This window comes from Triticum aestivum, chromosome 3B, assembly GCF_018294505.1.
Source record: "Triticum aestivum cultivar Chinese Spring chromosome 3B, IWGSC CS RefSeq v2.1, whole genome shotgun sequence".
In the NCBI taxonomy this organism is placed as follows: Eukaryota; Viridiplantae; Streptophyta; class Magnoliopsida; order Poales; family Poaceae; genus Triticum; species Triticum aestivum.
The window spans coordinates 713066119-713085193 of NC_057801.1; the positions used below are offsets into that span (position 1 = coordinate 713066119).

General features: G+C 54.1%; 1 protein-coding gene across 1 annotated transcript; it reads left to right on the forward strand.

The window, feature by feature from the left end:
• The first annotated feature begins 18061 nt into the window (after positions 1 to 18061).
• LOC123066166 (cysteine proteinase inhibitor 4-like) lies at positions 18062 to 18765 on the forward strand. Its single transcript, XM_044489310.1, has one exon. The coding sequence runs from the start codon at positions 18144 to 18146 to the stop codon at positions 18579 to 18581; it is 438 nt and encodes a 145-aa protein (XP_044345245.1). The 5' UTR covers positions 18062 to 18143; the 3' UTR covers positions 18582 to 18765.
• The last annotated feature ends 310 nt before the right edge of the window (positions 18766 to 19075 follow it).

The following is a 19075-nucleotide window of genomic DNA, read 5'->3' on the forward strand; positions in this document are numbered from 1 at the left end:
ACGGGAAGTGAATGAAAGGTTATGCATTGAAGAAGTGGGAGTCGACCTTGAACTTTGTGTTCATGCCCATGGACATGATGTAGATCCTATCATGGAAACTTCTTGTAATAATAAATATTTCCTTGATAAATATCATCTGGTAGCTGTGAATTGATCCTTTGCAACCATGGTTCCGACCATGTTTGTTCTCCTTTGGTTTTATTTCTCGGACAAGTTAAATTACTTGCCTTCTGCAGATCAGTACGCCTTCCCAACCTCTATTTTGTTCTACCTTCGAGTATTACCCCCTGGTATCTCGAGAATATCCACCCATTGCACTTCATCTATGAAATTCTGACGAAGTAGTACCTTTTCCCATCATAGTCACTCCACGGGTTCTGGGTTGTCGTCAACCGAGAACACCAATTGGTGAATCGAATCAATACTGAGATTCATTACTCTCAGTACTTTGTTGTTGAGAAGTTTAATACTCCATCACGTAACTCCTAGCCTGATCGGCTATATCATTATCATGCTAAACCTTAACTGTGCTACCTGGTCCTTAATCTCGGAGCACAACTTCCGATGATGAGCTAAGCTTACGTCGAGCTTCCTCGTCCTATCAATTCTCCTTGAACAACAAACTTGATTCCAAGTTTGTGTCGTACCCTTGGTTCCAATAACCTTTCGCTTCACCATTCATTTGACTTGATGTCATCGCCAATCGATTACATCTTGAAATCTCTCGACAAAGTGTGTCGTGATCATCATCAACCTTATGAGCTCTTCCAGGATATCAATTGAGTTCATGATGAGAAATACTATCCTTGCCCTCAATGATCTGCGTTATCATCGACCACTTTATTGCCTTCCCACCAACACAATCTTGTTCGTGTTTGATGTTATACCTTGAGTTCCTTGCTATCTAGCAATTGTTCTCCCTTACCTTGGAACATTAACATCTCTTATGTCATCAATGTTGTGAGAATTTCACCACCGCTTAAGAATTCTTGGTATGGTGATACTTCCCACCATCACCATTTTTTTCTTGGGTCCTCGTGTTGGTTCCAACCGGGGTACCAACAAGTGAGCGGTGCTGTTTGGATTCTGCCCTTCTAGCAACCCTATTGCTTTGAAGTTAATGGTCGACCGTTCATTCTTAGACTATTGATTATTGAATCACCATTCCAATGTTGGTCGTGCAACCCAGCCCATATTTCAGGTGCACCTTTCAACCAATGTTTAATTGTGTATGTTTTCCTCGAGCATACATCATTATACCATTTGATCTGACAAATGCTATCTCCTTGTTCACATAATTGTGGAAATCCACCTTTTTGGAAATCTCAAGGATTGTTACTGACTCCATCAGCTACCCCGTCATCCTCTCTTTGGTTTAAATGATGAACTCTTGAGTTGAAACTTGCTTCCATAGTACATTCCCCAATAATCTTACGATGTCGTCTCGTCAATTTGTCTCGCACCTTTTCTTCTCGGGCATCCTGAGTCTGAGGTATCCTGACACCAATCAGATCTGAATCTCGGTCAGATATGGTGGTCGGGACATATTTCCTAGAGTTATAACATTAGCATTTGACCCGATAAGGTGATGTCATGCCTAGCACACCTGACCAGAGGACCTATAGTTATAATTTTCCTTTTACCAATGCTATACATTCTTCCATGAGGAAATTGTAAGACTTATTCTACAAACTGTTCCTGATGGATCCTTCGAGTATCCAAAGTCTCATCTTTACCCAGTGACCACGTCAAATGCTATCTCGAGGCATGTCTGTGATACTCTGATTTTCAACAAGAACATTTAAAGCCCAATGCTAAATGCTTCTTGATCAGTTATCCAAACACCATTGTATGGGTAATGTCATGAAAATTTCTCTTCCCTTTCCTAAAGGGGTTTTCTACGTTATATCCCGTCATGAATATCATGATTTGCTTGCCCTTGGGAAGGATATACCCCCTGATATATGTGTTTTAACACATTTTTCTTTCCATTGTTTTGATTAAATCTGATAACCACTTTTCCTTTCCATTGGTTTGTTTAAACCTTCTTGTGATCTATATGATATAAGCAGTAATATTTCCCTGCTTATGTAAACACCTCGTGTACAATTCTGTCAGCAAGACCCTGTTACTATTGTTGATGACATTTCGGTAACCACCGATGGACGAGAACTTTGCCTACTGGTCCGCCTCGTTCAACGAGCAGGAAAATGGTTCTCTTCGTCCCTCGCCCTTGGTACGGATGTTGTTGCCGACATAACCGACAGACTATCCTCTGACATGCCTTGCTCACATGATCGTGCAAGATGTCATCGCCCTTCCTACTTTTAACCCACATGGCGGGCCCATAACCCACAGTTCCACAGGATCGAAACCTGACTCTCTTGTACAACCAATTGTCAAAGTTATTCCCCATGTTTGACTTCATATGTAATTCACGAGCCACCTGCCTAATGATCTATTATAGTATCAGACGCACTACTTATTCCCATTGCTCTGAACCCCTTTCACACTTCGATTTAGGCAATGAACGTTTGCCTATGCATTTGAAACTTCTATTTTGCACCTTCTTATTTTGCTCTCGATAATTGCTTAAGTTTCAATTCGAGGGTTACTATCCGCCACCCTCCCTGATGTTCTCTACCAGATACGTGACCTTGTAGAGGTCAGTTCTTCTAGAGATACCCCTTATCATTTTTTGTAAGTACGATGGAGTTCCCGAAGAAAGGATGCCGACTTCATCATGATGACCTAAAGCAGATAGATGAAGACATCAATGTAATGGATTGACCTATCCAAGAAGAGCAACCTAGACTGAGAAGACTCGTTAGAATATCGTAACCAGACCTCTCCCCCTTGCTCTACCTCTTAAATCTCGGGACGAGATTTCTTGTAGTGGAGGAGAATTGTGACGCCCGGATAATCAAGCTACAGTAACCACTGCTAATGATGCCACGTCACCACTCTTACTGTGGTAAACCTCGCGATGATTCAATCCCGTTTGAATTCAAAATTCAAAATCAAGTCAAACGGTAAAGTTTTCAAACATTGAAATTAAAATGTTCTAGAGGTGGCAAATAATGCATAGGTAATTATGGTGGAGGATCACGTTTTTATAAAATAATTAAAAGCACTAAACTAAATAAAACAGTGGCTTAAACAAATAATTAAATGCATTTTATAAATATTAAAACATTAAACTAATTTATTAGGTATGAGAAATTAATGTGGCAATAGAGTATTTATAAATACTAATTTAGGGGCTAGTGGTATAGTTTATAAAACTAAAATAAAAGAGGAACTAAAGTAAAACAGAAAACAGAAAAGGAAAGATTAAACAAAAGTAAAAGAAAGGGGAAACCCCCCTCCCTCGCTGGGCCTCGGCCCAACTAGCCATCGGGCCAACCAGGCCGGCCCAGCCGCCCCCTATAACCCCCCCCCCCCCTTGAGCCACCCTGAAACCCTAACCGCGCCCACTACTCCACCACTCGCCCCCCCCCCACTCCCCACGATCCCCTTTTCCCCATCCAGAATGGGATCGAGATCGGGCCAACACCCAGTCGCCGCCGCCCCCAACACCGTCACTCCCCGGACGCCGCCGCCCTTCCCGTCGCCGGACCTCGCCGGCCCCTGCCCTTGTCCTCGCGCCCCCATTCCCTCTCACTCGATGGTGCTCCTCGTCGAGGCGACTGTGCCCTCGACGCCACGGGACCACGTCGCCGTCGCCCGGAACGCCGCCTCGACCACGCCTCCCCACCGGACTGCCTCCTCCACACCGACGACGTCCCCGTCCTCCTCCACGACACACGCTGCCCCGTCCCTGCTAACCCGCTGTGAGCCGTGCCCCTCTCTCTTTCCCTCGCCCCGTGCGATGCTGTTGTGGCACCGCGGTCGACCCGCCCGCGCCACGCGCCCTCCTTTCCCCCGTACGCCCCGCGCCCGACCTCCGGACGGGCTCGCGTCCGCCGCATCTGCCGCGCCCGTCGCCGTGAGCCCCGCCTCTGCCGCGGGCCACGCCCCATCCTTCCCGCCTTCACACGCCGGCGGCTACCCTCGCCGGCTCCGGCCGCGACCCGCTCTCCCCCTCCACTCGCTGGCCGGCCTGCTTGCCGCGGCCGGCGCCCGCCGCCTGGCCGCCCCTTGCTCCGGCCGGCTGCGCCCCTGGCCACGGCCTCTGTCTGCGCCCCGGAGCACCCACGACCTTGTCCGTGCCTCGTTGGACGGACGCCCCTGCTGCCTTCCTCGCGCGCCCTACCGGGCCCCTCGCCGTGCGGCCGCCTCCCCGCCGCGCCGGCTTCCGTCGCCGGAAACGGCCGGCTGACGAGCCCCGCCGTGGCCACGGCCTCGCCCCCTAGCGTCCTCTCGCTCGTGCCCGTTCGGGCGAGCGCCCCGCTCCTGCAGCCCCGATAGCCCGCTCCAGTGGCAGGATGGGCCACTGCCAGCGGGGCCCAGCCCCTGGAACATTTTATTAAAAAAAGGAAGAAAAGAATTTTAAAATAATAATAATAATGATGTTAATTAATTAATTAATTAGTTAATTAACTTAATTAATCCTAATTAGGTCAACCTAACCACTTAGGTTAATTAATTAATCTGTTAGGTTAGTTAACAGTCAATGACAGTTGGGACCCACACGTCAGGTTGACCAGGTCAATGGTCAATGTTGACTGCTGACATCACTCTGATGTCATGCTGATGTCATCATTTACTATTCTGGATAATATTGGATTTAAATAATTAATTAAATTCCAGAAATTAATAAAATCTTTAGAAAATCATATCTTTTAATCCGTAACTCGGATTAAAATACTTTCTACATGAAAGTTGCTCAGAACGACGAGACGAACCCGGAAAAGCAGCCCGTTCGTCCGCCACGCATCCCTAACCTATAGAACTCGCAACTTTCCCCCTCCGGCTCCTCTGCCCGAAAACACGAAACACCGGGGATACTTTCCCGGATGTTTCCCCCCTTCACCGGCATCACCTCATACCGCGTTAGGGCACGACTAGCTTCACGCTTTGCATCGTCATGCATCTGTTTGCTTAAATATTCATTGTTTCTTCCCCTCTTCTTCTGCTAGACACCGAGACCGACGCTGTTGCTGCCCAGTTCGACTACGGTGTTGACGACCCCTCTCTCTTGCCAGAGCAACCAGGCAAGCCCCCCCTTTGATCACCAGATATCGCCTACTCTTCTCTATACTGCTTGCATTAGAGTAGTGTAGCATGTTACTGCTTTCAGTTAATCCTATACTGCTGCATAGCCTGTCCTTGCTACTACTGTTGTTACCTTTACCTGCTATCCTACTGCTTAGTATAGGATGCTAGTGTTCCATCAGTGGCCCTACACTCTTGTCCGTCTGCCATGCTATACTACTGGGCTGTGATCACTTCGGGAGGTGATCACGGGCATATACTACATATACTTTGCACTATTACATTACCTGTGATACTGTTCGAAGATGGGGGCTGAAAGGACATGTGGCTCCATCCTGGTAGAGGTGGGCCTGGGTTCCCGACGGCCCCCGACTGTTACTTTGTGGCGGAGCGACAGGGCAGGTTGAGACCGCCTAGGAGAGAGGTGGGCCTAGCCCTGGTCGGCGTTCGCGGATACTTAACACGCTTAACGAGATCTTGGTATTTGATCTGAGTCTGGCCATTTGGTCTATACGCACTAACCATCTACGCGGGAGTAGTTATGGGTATCCCGGCGTCGTGGTATCAGCCGAAGCCTTCGTGACGCCAGCGACTGAGCGGCGCGCGCCGGATTGGAACGTAAGCCTGCTCTTGTATTAAGGGGGCTAGTTCTGCTTTCGGCCGCCCTCGCAACGTGCAGGTGTGCTAAGGGCGATGGGCCCAGACCCCTGTGCGCTTAGGTTTAGACCGGCGTGCTGGCCTCTCTGTTGTGCCTAGGTGGGGCTGCGACGTGTTGATCTTCCGCGACCGGGCATGACCCAGGAAAGTGTGTCCGGCCAAATGGGATCAAGCGTGTTGGGTTATGTGGTGCACCCCTGCAGGGAAGTTAATCTATTCGAATAGCCGTGATCTTCGGTAACAGGACGACTTGGAGTTGTACCTTGACCTTATGACAACTAGAACCGGATACTTAATAAAACACACCCTTCCAAGTGCCAGATACAACCCGGTGATCGCTTTTCTACAGGGCAATGAGGAGAGGATCGCCGGGTAGGATTATGCTATGCGATGCTACTTGGAGATGCTACTTGGAGAACTTCAGTCTACTCTCTACTACATGCTGCAAGACGGAGGCTGCCAGAAGTGTAGTCTTCGATAGGACTAGCTATCCCCCTCTTATTCTGGCATTCTGCAGTTCAGTCCACCGATATGGCCCTTTACACATATACCCATGCATATGTAGTGTAGATCCTTGCTTGCGAGTACTTTGGATGAGTACTCACGGTTGTTTTCTCCCCCTTTTCCCCCCTTTCCTTTCTTTCTGGTTGTCGCAACCAGATGCTGGAGTCCAGGAGCCAGACGCCATCGTCGACGATGACTCCTACTACACCGGAGGTGCCTACTACTATGTGCAGCCCGCTGACGATGACCAGGAGTAGTTAGGAGGATCCCAAGCAGGAGGCATGCGCCTCTTTCAATCTATATCCCAGTTTGTGCTAGCCTTCTTAAGGCAAACTTGTTTAACTTATGTCTGTACTCAGATATTGTTGCTTCCGCTGACTCGTCTTTGATCGAGCACTTGTATTCGAGCCCTCGAGGCCCCTGGCTTGTATTATGATGCTTGTATGACTTATTTTATTTTTAGAGTTGTGTTGTGATATCTTCCCGTGAGTCCCTGATCTTGATCGTACACGTTTGCGTGTATGATTAGTGTACAATTGAATCGGAGGCGTCACACCAGCTCGTCTTCTTCTTCCAGCGCCAGGGATCGGTGGAGTCGGTCGATCCGGTGGCGTGCGTCGTTCTCTCCGACTCCCTCTCGACGGCCGAGGCGGTCGCCGAGAGTCGGATGATCGATAGGTGGTGGGGAGACTTATCTTTCCCTTCGTGGTGGGGGAGGCAGGTAGTCGTCCTGCCGCTCTACTGCTCTTGGGCGGCCGTCTTGGTCGCGCTCGATGGTGATACGAGTCCGACTGTGGCTGACAGCCGGATCCTTCTCTTTTCTTCCGCGGACTCCGCCAGTCAGCGTCCGAGACGTCGCGCCTTGATCTCGGCAGGGAGGTAAGTCGTCATTTTGTCACTGCGGCGCTTCTGTGCGGCAGCCGGCTTCGTTCTATGCGGCAGCCGCATTGAGGAGTCGCTGGACTCGCTCGGTCATTAGGCGGCGCTCTTCGCCTTCGAAGTTGTCAAGCTCGTCTGCTGCCGCCTGGGCGGCACGGATGTTCTCCGCAGGCGTGGCATATATGGGGCGATCGGCCCCGAATAGGTTGGCGACGGCCGCGCCGCGTTGTCGGACCGCGCCTAGGCGGCTAGGCCCAGTCGGCGCTGGTGAGCTGCCCACAGCGCGATCCATCTCACGCTGGTAGGCCTCCGACAAGCGTCTCATGCTCGCCAGCTTCTTCGCGCCTTCGACAAGCTGAAGGCGGCGTGCCTCCAGCGTCTCGGCGTCAGCGTCCTCCAGAATGGGCACCGTCAGGTCTCGCAGAGCCGCGTCGAGCGGGTCTTGAGCTCCTTCACCGGAGCGCTCGCCATGACTGATGACGAGCACTTCCATGATGGCGCTTCCGCCGCTTGCCTCGCGAGGGAGCGGCTCGTCATAGATCACCATGTTGGAGGGGAACGTGTCGAGCGACACACCGTCGGAGTCAATCAGCATCGGGTCAGTGGATCCTACGGACTCCAAGTCCACGGCAGGCTCGCCGGCGATGTGGAGATGGTCGAGGAGGCCCGCGAGGAGGCTTTCGGGGCCGCCCATGCCTGCATCGGATGCAGGCTCGTCGGAGATGCTAACCTCGCCGAGAAGGTCAGCGAGGCAGCTTGCCGCGCAGGCGTCGTCGACGCTCTGCAGCGCGTCAGGGCAAGCACCATCGGGCGTGCCGGGCTGGCTACGCTCGCGGGGGAGGAAAAGGGTTCCCGTTCAAAGCAGGTCTCCGGATGACGGTGCACCTCGCCCCACGGTGGGCGCCAAATGTCGGGGGTTGGGTGCAACATATGCCAAAGGATGGCTTATCATTGTGGGAGCGAGTAGAACGTCGCCGGTGCCAGGAAACGGGATTAGGCGAAGGCATGCACGCCGGCGAATCTTACCTAGCTTCGGGGCTCTCCGGGGAGATAACACCCCTACTGCTGCTCTGCGGGGTCTCCGCGTGATCACTAAGGCGTAGTGACTACAAGGTTGCTCCTAGAGTTGTATTCTGGAGGTAGAAGGAGGCAAGGCCAACCCTCTTCTTCCTATATGATCGGGTCTAAGGCTAATGGATGTGAACCCTTTGCATGGGTGCCCCAGGGGGTTTACATAGGCCTACCCCCCGGGGATACAATGGTAATCCGGCTGGCGCGGGTCCCGGCCGTCTGTCTCATAGGCCGCCGTCTTTTCTGCCAACTGATGGGGCCCGCCGACTCGCGGGCCCCGCCAGAGAGTCCGGCACTGTAGCCGTGCGTCTGATGATGCAGGCTTGGTCATTGGGTCGTGGCAACAGTGCCGCCATCTATCGGGCGATCACTGTCGTTACTCCCCATCTTGTCTGGTTAATGGCGTGTGGGACCCATGAGAGGGGCTGGCCGACTCCGGGGTGCCGACTCCCACGGGGCCGCCTTCGGGGCGTACCCGCCGTCTTCTAGCTCTCACTGACTGGCGGGTCCGCCGTCTTTGAGCCGTATAGGTAGGCCATCGTGGCCACAATGCACCACGCACTGTGGCCGAGGTCAGGTCTGGCGCGGCTACAGTGTCGGGCCACGCCGGAGATCTCCGGCGGTACGGCACACTGTAGCCATGCCGGCTCCTCGCAAGCAGGAGGTGACGGCCATGTCGCGGTCGTACCCGCAATGAGCATAGAGTCGCGGGCCGACTCTCCATAGCCGGCTCCTCTGGAAGTCGCCGGCCATGAGTCGGCCCATCTGGGAGTCGTTATCTGAGACTCGGTTCATCTGGGAGTCGTCATCTGAAACTCGGTTCATCTGGGAGTCGTCATCTGAGACTCGGCTCGTCTGGGAGTCGTCATATGAGACTCAGTTCGTCTGGGAGTCGTCATCTGAGACTCGGTTCATCTGGGAGTCGTCATCTGAGACTCGGCTCGTCTGGGAGTCGTCATCTGAGACTCGGTTCGTCTGGGAGTCATCATCTAAGACTCGGCTTTGAGGGGCGCGGCCTGCCCCGATGTCTTGAAAGGTTCTGGGGCTCGGGTCAGCCTACCCGTGGACCATTACTCCGACACTGGTGGTAGCCTGAATAAGCATCCAAGAAACTCAACAGATCGCATCCGGCTGTGGAGTCTATCACTTGGTCAATCCTTGGCAGGGCGAACGGATCTTTAGGGCAGGCTTTGTTGAGGCTCGTGTAGTCGATGCACATGCGCCACTGCTTGTTCTTTTTCAACACGAGGACCGGGTTGGCAAGCCATTCTAGAAAGAATACTTCCATAATGAACCCGACTGCCAGAAGCCGGGCTATTTCTTCTCCGACTACTCTTCTCTTCTCTTCCGACGGGCGGCGCAAGGGCTGCCTGACCGGCTTTGCGTCAGATCGGACGTGTAGCTTGTGCTCGGTGAAATCCGTCGAAACGCCCGGCATGTCTTTGGGGGACCATGCAAAGACGTACCGATTCTCACGGAGGAAATCGATGAGCCCGCCTTCCTATTTGCTGTCAAGGCCCGTGCCTATGACAGTGTGCCTCTCCGGGTGCTCCGGGTCCAGAGGTATCTTCTTTGTCTCCTTGGCCAGCTGGAAAGAACCTTGAGCTTCACATTCTTTGGGGTCAGGGGACAAAGCCGGCTACTTGCCAGCCAAGGTTACAATTCGATCCAGCATCTTCTTCTCTTCGGCGATCATGAGGGACTCGGCCAGCCGGCTGCTGGCTGCTGCACACTCAGAGGACTTCTTATAGTCTCTGGCTATGGTGATAATGCCCTTGGAACTCGGCATCTTCATCTTGAGTAGGCGTAATGGGGCACAGCCATAAACTTGGCAACGCTGGTCGGCCAAGCAATGCGTGGTATGGGCTCTCCAAATCTACTACCTCGAACCATATTGCCTCTCGGCGGAAATGATCCTTGTCCCCAAAGAGGACATCCATCTTGATCTTGCCGATCGGTGAGCAGGACAGGCCGGGTACGATGCCGTGGAACACAGTCCGGATTGGCATGAGTTGCTTCGGCTTGATGTTGAGCTTCTCCATTGTATCTCGATACAGTATGTTGATACTGCAACAGCCGTCTATCAGCACGCGAGAGAATCGGGCGGCACGCCTCTCTGTCGCCAGGGTGGCATCCAGAACCAGGGCATAGGAGCCAGGAGACGGCATCACCTCTGGGTGGTTGTCCCGGCTCAAACTGATGGGCTTCTCTGACCAATGCATGAACTCAGGGTTACTGGAGGCGACCGCGTTGACTTCTTGCTGCTGTCGGCGCCGGCTGCGCTGATCTTCTGTCTGGCTGGTGAACACGATGTAGGCGGGTTGTTCGTCAGGGAACTCGTCTTGGAAGGCTCCGACTGCAGGCCGAGCGGCCGGCTGCTGCGGGGCAGGAGGCGGCTGGCTTGCAGGTGGAGGCGGCAACAGCCCCTCGCCCTGGGAGATTTGGGTGAGCCAATGACACTTCCGTGTTGTATGGTTGGACGGCTTCGCGCCGCTGTGGAACTTGCAGGGGCGTCGAGGGTTTGCTCGTAGGAGAAAGCCGGCTACCAAGCCGGCCTGCCGCCCTTCTGCTTCTTCGGAGCCGGCCGGCCCTCAGGTTGCTCTTCTTCGATCGTGGCCACCTGCCGACTATTGGAAGGCAGCATAGGGGCCTTGCGCTTGTGGTCATTTTGATACGGGCGTCGGCTTGATTCTCCAGCCGGCGTCTTGGGAGCCGGTGTCAGCACTTTTCCGGAGGCGTCTACCCGGAGCTTGGTCTTCATTGAGGAGTCGGCCGTGGCATACTTGTCCGCGATGATCAGTAGCTCATCAAGGGTTGCCGGCTCGTCGCAGAGGAGTCGGTGCTTGAGGAGAGTGCCCTCGCGGCCTCTAGCGGTGAAGTACTCTATGGCCTGGACCTCGTGCACCCCTTCGCAGGAGTTGCGGAGCTCGGCCCAACGCGTGAGGTAGTCACGGGTTGATTCGTTGGGCCCTTGTATGCACAAGGAGAGCTGTCGGGGCTTGGGAGCCCGCTTGTAGGTGCTGGTGAAGTTGCGTATGAAGGCTTCGGTGAAGTCCAGCTAGTTGTTGTTGCTGTAAGGCTTGAGGCTGTTGAGCCAGGTGCGCGTCGTGCCTTAGAGCATCAGGGGGACATATTTCATGGCGACGCATCGATTGCCATTCGCTATGCGAACGGAAGTGGAGTAGTCAATCAACTAGTCTTCCGGCTTCACGGAGCCGTTGTACTTGGGCGTGTCTCTTGGGAGCGAGAACCCTTTGGGAAAGGGCTCGTCGCGGATGCGGGGGCAGAAACAAGGCGGGCCGACATCATCTTCTTCTTCCAGGGCTAGGGATCGCGCTAGGCAGTCGACCCGATGGCGGGCGTCATTCTCGCCGACTCCTTCGCGGCGACCAAGTCGGCCGCTAAGAGTCGGATGCTCGACAGGCGGCGGAGTAGGATATCTTTCCCCGCGAGGCGGAGGAGGAGGCAGGTAGCCTCGTCTCTCCACTCCTCGGGGGCGGCCTTCTGCATCGCGCTCGATGGTAATGCGAGTCCGGCTGCGGCTGGCAGCCGGCTCCTTCTCCTGTCTCGTACGGCCGCCACCCGCAGTCGGCGTACGCGACGTCGCGCCGTGCTCTCGGCGAGGGGGGCTTCCGGCTCGGACATCGGCTTCATGTCGTGTTGCGGCCGCATTGATCAGCTGCTGGATGCGTCTGGTCATGTAGGGGAGCTCGTTGGCCCAGTACATTTAGTTCATCGATGATCGACTGGGCGGCGCGCAGATTCTCGAGGGGCGTGGCATAGACTGGGCGGTCTGCTCCCAGCATGCTGGCGATGGCCGCACCGTGTTTCTTGACGGCGCCGACTCGGCTCGGCCCTTCTTGAGGCGGCGTGCCGAAGGCGGCGCGGTCGACTTCGCGCTGGTGGGCTTCCGTGAGGCGTCTCATGGTGGCTATCTTTTGGCCCTCCGCAAGGAGGGCAAGTCGGCGTGCCTCCAGCGCCTCAGCGTCAGCGTCCGCCGGGATGGGGGCAGACAGGTCGTGCAATGCGGCCTGCAGGGCGTCGCGGGCGTTCTCGTTGGAGGCAACGCCGTGGCTGATGACAAGCACTTTGGTGACGGTGCTGCCGCCACTGTCGGCTTGAGGGAGAGGGTCGTCGAAGACAATCACAACGGAGGGGAAGGCGTCGAGCGACGCCGTGTCAGAATCGACAAGCATCGGATCGGTGGAGCCGACCGACTCCAAGTCCGCGGTAGGCTTGCCGGGGACGTGGAGTTGATCAAGGAGGCTGACGAGGCGGCTCTCGGAGCAGCCTGTGCCCGCGTCGGATGCGGGCTCGTCGGAGATGCGAGCCTCGCCAAGAAGATCGACGAGGCAGCTCGCTGCGCAGGCGTCGTCGACGCTTTACAGCGCATCGGGGCAAGCGCCATCGGGCGTGCCAGGTTGGCTACGCCTGCTGGGGAGGAAGAGGGTTCCCGTCCAGAGCAGGTCTCCGGACGACGGTGCACCTGGCCCCACGGTGGGCGCCAAATGTTGGGTGGTAGGTACGACATATGACAACGGATGGCTTATCATTGTGGGAGCCAGTAAGACATGCACGCCGGCGAATCTTACCCAGCTTCGGGGCTCTCCGTGGAGATAACACCCCTACTGCTGCTCTGCGGGGTCTCCGCATGATCACTAGATGAATAAGTTACTACAAGCTGCTCCTAGAGCTGTTCGGTGAGAGGAAGAAGAAGGGCACGGCTAGCTCCTCTCTTCCCTCTACGTGGTGGCTAAAACTATCAGAGTCCAACCCTTTGCATGGGTGTCTTGGGGGGTTTATATAGGCCTACCCCCCGGGGGTACAATGGTAATCCGGCCGGGGCATGGGCCCAAGCTGTCAGTGTCTACGTCCGTCGACTTCTGGGGCCCGCCGACTGGTAGGTCCCGCCGGCTACCGGCCCCACCGCTTGGGGGGTCTTGTCGGGGGATGGTTATTGTCGCCTCGCCTCTGATGACGAGGGCTTTGTCGAGGTAAGCATGGCTACAGTGCCGCCATCTTGTGGGCGCTCACTGTAGCGTTACCTCGTCCTGTCCGCTTGATGGTGCGCGCGCCCCGAGGAGGGGGGCAAGCCGGCTGCAGGAAGCCGGCCTGGCCATAGGCCGGCTAGGGGAGGCCAGGCCGCCTTCGGATGTCTCTCTGACCAAAGGGGCCCGCCGCTTCTGGGCCGTACCAGCGGCCCGTCGTGGATGGCATCATGGTTCGCATGGCAACAGTGCCTTGCCGGACAGGGCATGTCCGCCCTGTATGGCGTACTGTAGCCATGCTTGTTCCGAGATTCAGGGGTGGCAGGGTCCACTGTAGCCACGCCCCATCTCGTCACTGTTATGGGAGGTTGACTTTTAGGGTACGGCCCATGGCCGTCTGTCATGGGCCGGCTTTCTCGGAGCCGGTCCTTCATGGGCTGGCTTTCTTGGAGCCGGCTTTCTTGGAGCCGGTCCTTCATGGGCCGGCTTTCTTGGAGCCGGTCCTTCATGGGCCGGCTCTCTTGGAGCCGGCCCTGATTGTTTACGGCCGGGCCGCCTTCCGCTAGTCGGCTTAAGCGATAGCCGGCCGGAAGAAGGTGGCTCCGTGTCTTGGGCACCTCAAGGCTCCGTCGGCCCATTGTTTTTTTTGAGGGCCAAAGGGAGCCGGTTAGGCTACCCGTGGTCATTTACTCCGACACTCCCCGTATATTTAAAAAATAAAAATACGGGAAAAGTAAAACCAAGAAAAAACTCATAAAAAGGAGGAAGTAGGAAAACTACACGAAAGCTTCTAAAATCGATAAGAACCGGTCAATAGTAGCTTTTCAAAACCACTCCAGGAAGCTACTGTGTTGGGCTGATGACTCGCTTATTCTTATGAGAGCTAATAACCAGAATGCGGTGACTCTTAAAAGGGTGTTGGATACATACTGTAGCAGCTCTGGACAATTGGTGAGTGCTCCCAAGTCCAGTATTTTTTTCAGTCCAAATACCAGCGTTCTAGTCAGAGAAGAAATTTGTAGAGAGTTAAATATTTTGACTGAGGCTCTATGAGACAAATATTTAGGTCTCCCAACCATGGTTGGGGTGGATCGCAGTGATTGCTTCCAACACCTCATTGATAGAGTCTGTCTACGATTGAAAGGGTGGAATGAAAAAGTGCTCTCCATGCAAGGTAAGGAAATTTTGTTGAAATCAGTAGCTCAAGCAATACCTTCATACGCCATGTCAGTGTTCAAATTACCAAAAGGTATTTGGAAGTCAATAACAGATGAAATGTCAAGTTTTTGGTGGGGTGATGATGAAGAGAAGAAAAAAATGCATTGGTACGCATGGTGGAAATGTGCATCCCAAAGAAGAAGGGTGGTATGGGATTCAGAGACTTACACAGCTTTAACCTTGCTATGTTAGCAAAGCAGTGTTGGCGACTGATCCAAAATCCAGACTCTTTGTGTGCGCGTGTTCTGAGTGCAAAGTATTACCCAGATGGTAACATTCTTAATGCCGGCCCTAAGAAGGGTTCATCATACACTTGGCAGAGCATTGTGGCGGGAATCCAAACTTTTAAAAGGGGTTTCATTTGGAGAGTAGGTACAGGTTCAAAGATCAATATCTGGTATGACCCTTGGATCCCTTCAAGTGCATCACGAAAAGTTATAACGCCAAGAGGGCAGATTGTGTTATCCAAAGTAGAAGAGCTAATCGACCCGCATTCAGGTCAGTGGGATGAAGATCTGCTACGATATGTCTTTAGTCCGATAGATGCTGAACGGATACTAAGAATTCCTCTTAATGTAGGGAATGTTGAGGATTTCGTGGCATGGCATTACACAAGGTCTGGGACGTTTTCAGTCCATTCATCGTATCATGCAGAATTTAATCATCAATATAATTCGCGTTCGACTCTTGCTGATGGTCAAGGCGGGGCTCAAATAAATGGTATCTGGAAGGACACTTGGAGGCTTAGAGTTCCTGGAAAAATTAAACACTTCACGTGGAAAGTTTTGAGGGGTATCTTGCCCTGCTACGGAGTTCTTGCGAGGCGCCATATTCCTGTCACCGGCCAGTGCCCGTTCTGCAAGGTGGGCTTCGAAGATATTCAGCATTGCTTGTTTACTTGCTGTCGTGCAGTGGATGTTTGGACGGAATTAGGACTGAATGAAGTGATCTACCAGGCAGTGATGGAGGAGCGATCAGGATCAGTGACCATGGAAATCCTAGAAAGAAACCAATCGCTTGTTGGGGAGCTACCAGCGGCGGAGATGATTGTAGTTGCTGCTTGGTTCATATGGTGGCAGCGTCGTCGGTTTGTGAAGGGGGAAACAATCCAAACCGCAGACCGAACAACTATCTCCATCAAGGTGTTAACAACAAACTTTGTAAGAGCAGCAACACCGAAACAACCAGTACGTAAGAGAGATCGCATGTGGAAGAGACCAAATAGAGGGAGTGTTAAGATCAATGTGGATGCTTCATACAATGCTGAAACTTTATCTGGGGCAACAGGAGCCATAGCAAGGGATGATAAAGGACAATTCTTGTCAGCAGCGACATGGTACATACCGCATGCTAGTAGTGCCTTATCAGCAGAACTAATTGCTATCCGTAATGGGCTATATCTGATGGCAAATATTGGGTGCAATAGAGTCATAATTGAATCTGACAGTGCACTGGCGATAGAGGCGGTGAACAACCACGACAACTACTTTGGTCAAGATGCTGCGACGGTTGTGGAGTGCAAAATGTTGGCTTCAGATTATGCTTCTGCATCCTTTGACAATTGTTTCCGAGAAGCAAACTCTATAGCAGATAGCTTAGCAAAATTTAGCTTTACTTCTACTTCTTCTTCTGTGTGGGACTCTACCCCACCCGACCTTATTTCTCACCTGATTGTAAGTGACATGGCCATTATTTGAGAAATAAAGTCCATTGATTATCAAAAAAAAAAGCTACTGTGTTGGGCTGGACTGTTAGCGAAGCGCCATAGGAGACGATTTTTACCCGATTTCTCAAAAAAAAAGTGAGTTTTCTACCTTCACAGAAATTAACTCTCTTCCCCCCCTGATTTTTAGGGGCGTGGGCCCCTCCACACTCCCTAATCGTATCAGTAAAAACCAACTAAGATCAATCCGTAAACTCTGTAAAATTCTTGCCCGTGACTCTAGCATTACTCCTCCCAATTCCCATCGAGCGAAACATTGCCCTTACCTGCAAGCAAAGCTAGGCAGTGCGAGGGTCACACGATCGTATAGTCGTTTTGCGCTGGCTGGTAAAAGAGCTCGCTCGTGGTCAGCTTTAGAGACCTCTGGACTGAGCTAGGCAGGCCGAATTTCGCGACCAATATGACGTCCATAAGGCTAACTGCCTTCTTGTATTTGACTTTTTTTTTTCCGAGGCAATGGACGGACAGAGAGAACGCGCTGCCATCCAGGTTTGGACGAAGCATGTACGTACTTCCCTAACACCACCATCATTGGCCCAACCCCGTGCGCACACGATGCATGTGTGTGAGTGTGACGCCATGAATCGACCGATGGTGTGCGACGCAGCTCAGCACTTTATCCCCTGCACAAGTGACACAAGTTCCAACCATCCATCCCAGCCTATGAACCACGACAGAAGTCCAATTTGCGTGCGGGCCAGAGGAACCTAACCCTCGTTCACGTCACGCGTTCCCGTCTACGCAGCACCCCGCCCGCGCCCGCCACGCTCTACGTGTCTCCTCTGCGGCATGCCACCACCTCGTCCCTATCCTTCGGGCTTCCGTCCCGGCGCGGCGCGGCCCATCCACCCGCTCCGGTATGGGCGTGTTTGGTTCCCTGGGTAGCTACAGGCTGCATTGCACGAGTGGTCCTGGGTGAGCTCGGCCTGGTTGGGCCGATGCAAGCATGAGCAGAGATGGGTGTTTGGTTAACTTGCATGATATGGCTGCACCTGGTGCAGAGGAGATGACCATCTTCTGAATTTCGCTAGGCTTCCTAATCAACGTTTGCTACTACAGGGACAGAGGAGATGGCTAGCACGTAATCTCCAGCGCTCGAGCAGCCAGTGATAGCCAAAACTGCAATGCTCCAGTAACTATCTCGCATACTTGAACGGAATCGCGACGCACTCAATGATGCAGCAGCGCGGGACGACGCATCCGAAGCGCAGCGGCTCCAGACGGCAGGATCCAGTGTGTGGCGGCGCGAGGCAGCAAGATCTGGTGTGCGGCGGCTTGACGAGGGCGGCGACGCTTGGTCGAGGACGGCAGCGGCGGAGGACGGCGGGGCTTGATGAGGGCAGCAGCGGCTGTTGGTCGAGGACGACAGCGGCGCTTGGTCGACGAGGGAGGCGACGCTTGGTCGAGGATGGCGGCGGCGGAGGACGGCGGGACTTGACAAGGGCAGCGGTGGCTGTTGGTCGAGGACGGCGGCGGCTTGACGAGGGCGGCTGCAGAGTGCTCGGTCAGAAGAGAACGAAAGGGGAGAAGAAAAGCGAAGGAACGCGCCTGCACGCGAGCTACGCTCGATCTCTGCGTTTCCCTCAGCCTGGCTGAGAGGCCCCTTTTTGCATCCACTGGGCCAGGCTGAAAAGCCCATGCAGGGTACCAAACAACGAAAATTTGCACGGTGGATGCGAACCACATGCAGCGCAGGGAACCAAACACGCCCTATGCGTACCGGAGCACGCATGCATGCACCCGCCGCGCGCCGCATCCTTCCATGCCCCAGCATCGCCTTTCCGTTCGCAGCACCACCCCGCACGACGCCTCTATAAATGCCGGCCACGACACCGCCCACAGCCACACAACTTACTCATCCTCATCAAGCAGCACAGCTCCAGTGCTAGTAAGTAGCAGCACTGCATCATCAGTGATCTAGCTAAGACACACGCAGTGCACGTGAAATGGCTCGGCTGAATGGTGCCTCAGGGGCCTGCACACTCCTCGTCGTCCTGCTGGTGGCGTGCGCTGCGTCCGCAGCGCGCACCGAACCGGGCGCCGCGCGGCAGCTGTGGAGCGACGGGAGGAAGGTGGGGGGAAGGACGGAGGTGACGGACGTGGAGGGCGACAGGGAAGTGCAGGAGCTGGGGCGGTACTCCGTTGAAGAGCACAACCGGCGCCGGGAGGAGGGCTGCGAGGGCGGCGGCGGCGGCCGGCTGGAGTTCGCCCGCGTGGTGTCCGCGCAGCGCCAGGTGGTCTCCGGGATCAAGTACTACCTCCGCGTCGCGGCCGCCGAGGAAAACGGCGTCAGCGACGGCCGCGTGTTCGACGCCGTGGTGGTCGTGAAGCCCTGGCTCCAGTCCCGCGCGCTGGTCAGGTTCGCGCCGGCCGACTCCAAATGAGCAGCTGCATGCGCCGCGATCGGACGAACCGCTACGTGCGTTTTTGCGCGTGAGAGTACGTTATGTAGGATCGAATAACGAAGGGTGTGAGGTACGTAGAGTTGAGCGGAGGATCAAGGCTGTACGATGAGGCAGGCGGCCCAAGTTTTGTAAGGTCTCCCGGATAAAAAGTTTTGCAAGAAGAGATGACAGTGTCGAAATAACTATACTAGTATGATAAGACTATTTTGTTTCTACTAGGTACTAACTGGTGCCATGTGCGTACGACTGACTGTCCTGATCAGGAGTAATAAGCCATCGGCTGCACCGCACGCTTCCTTCTCCTCACTTGCAATCCTCTGGCTCTTTACTCAAGAAGAGGCCAACGGCCGGCCGGCACACTAGTTTCCTACACGTCATGGGCTCATGGCATGGTAGACACCGGCAGGTTAGAGCATCTTCGGCCGTGGCCCCCACAGGACGCATAAAAATCGCCCCTGAAGCGAGTCGGCGAT

Bases quoted from the DNA above. Each gene is read 5' to 3' on its own strand.
- LOC123066166 (XM_044489310.1), top strand. From the start codon at position 18,144: ATGGCTCGGCTGAATGGTGCCTCAGGGGCCTGCACACTCCTCGTCGTC.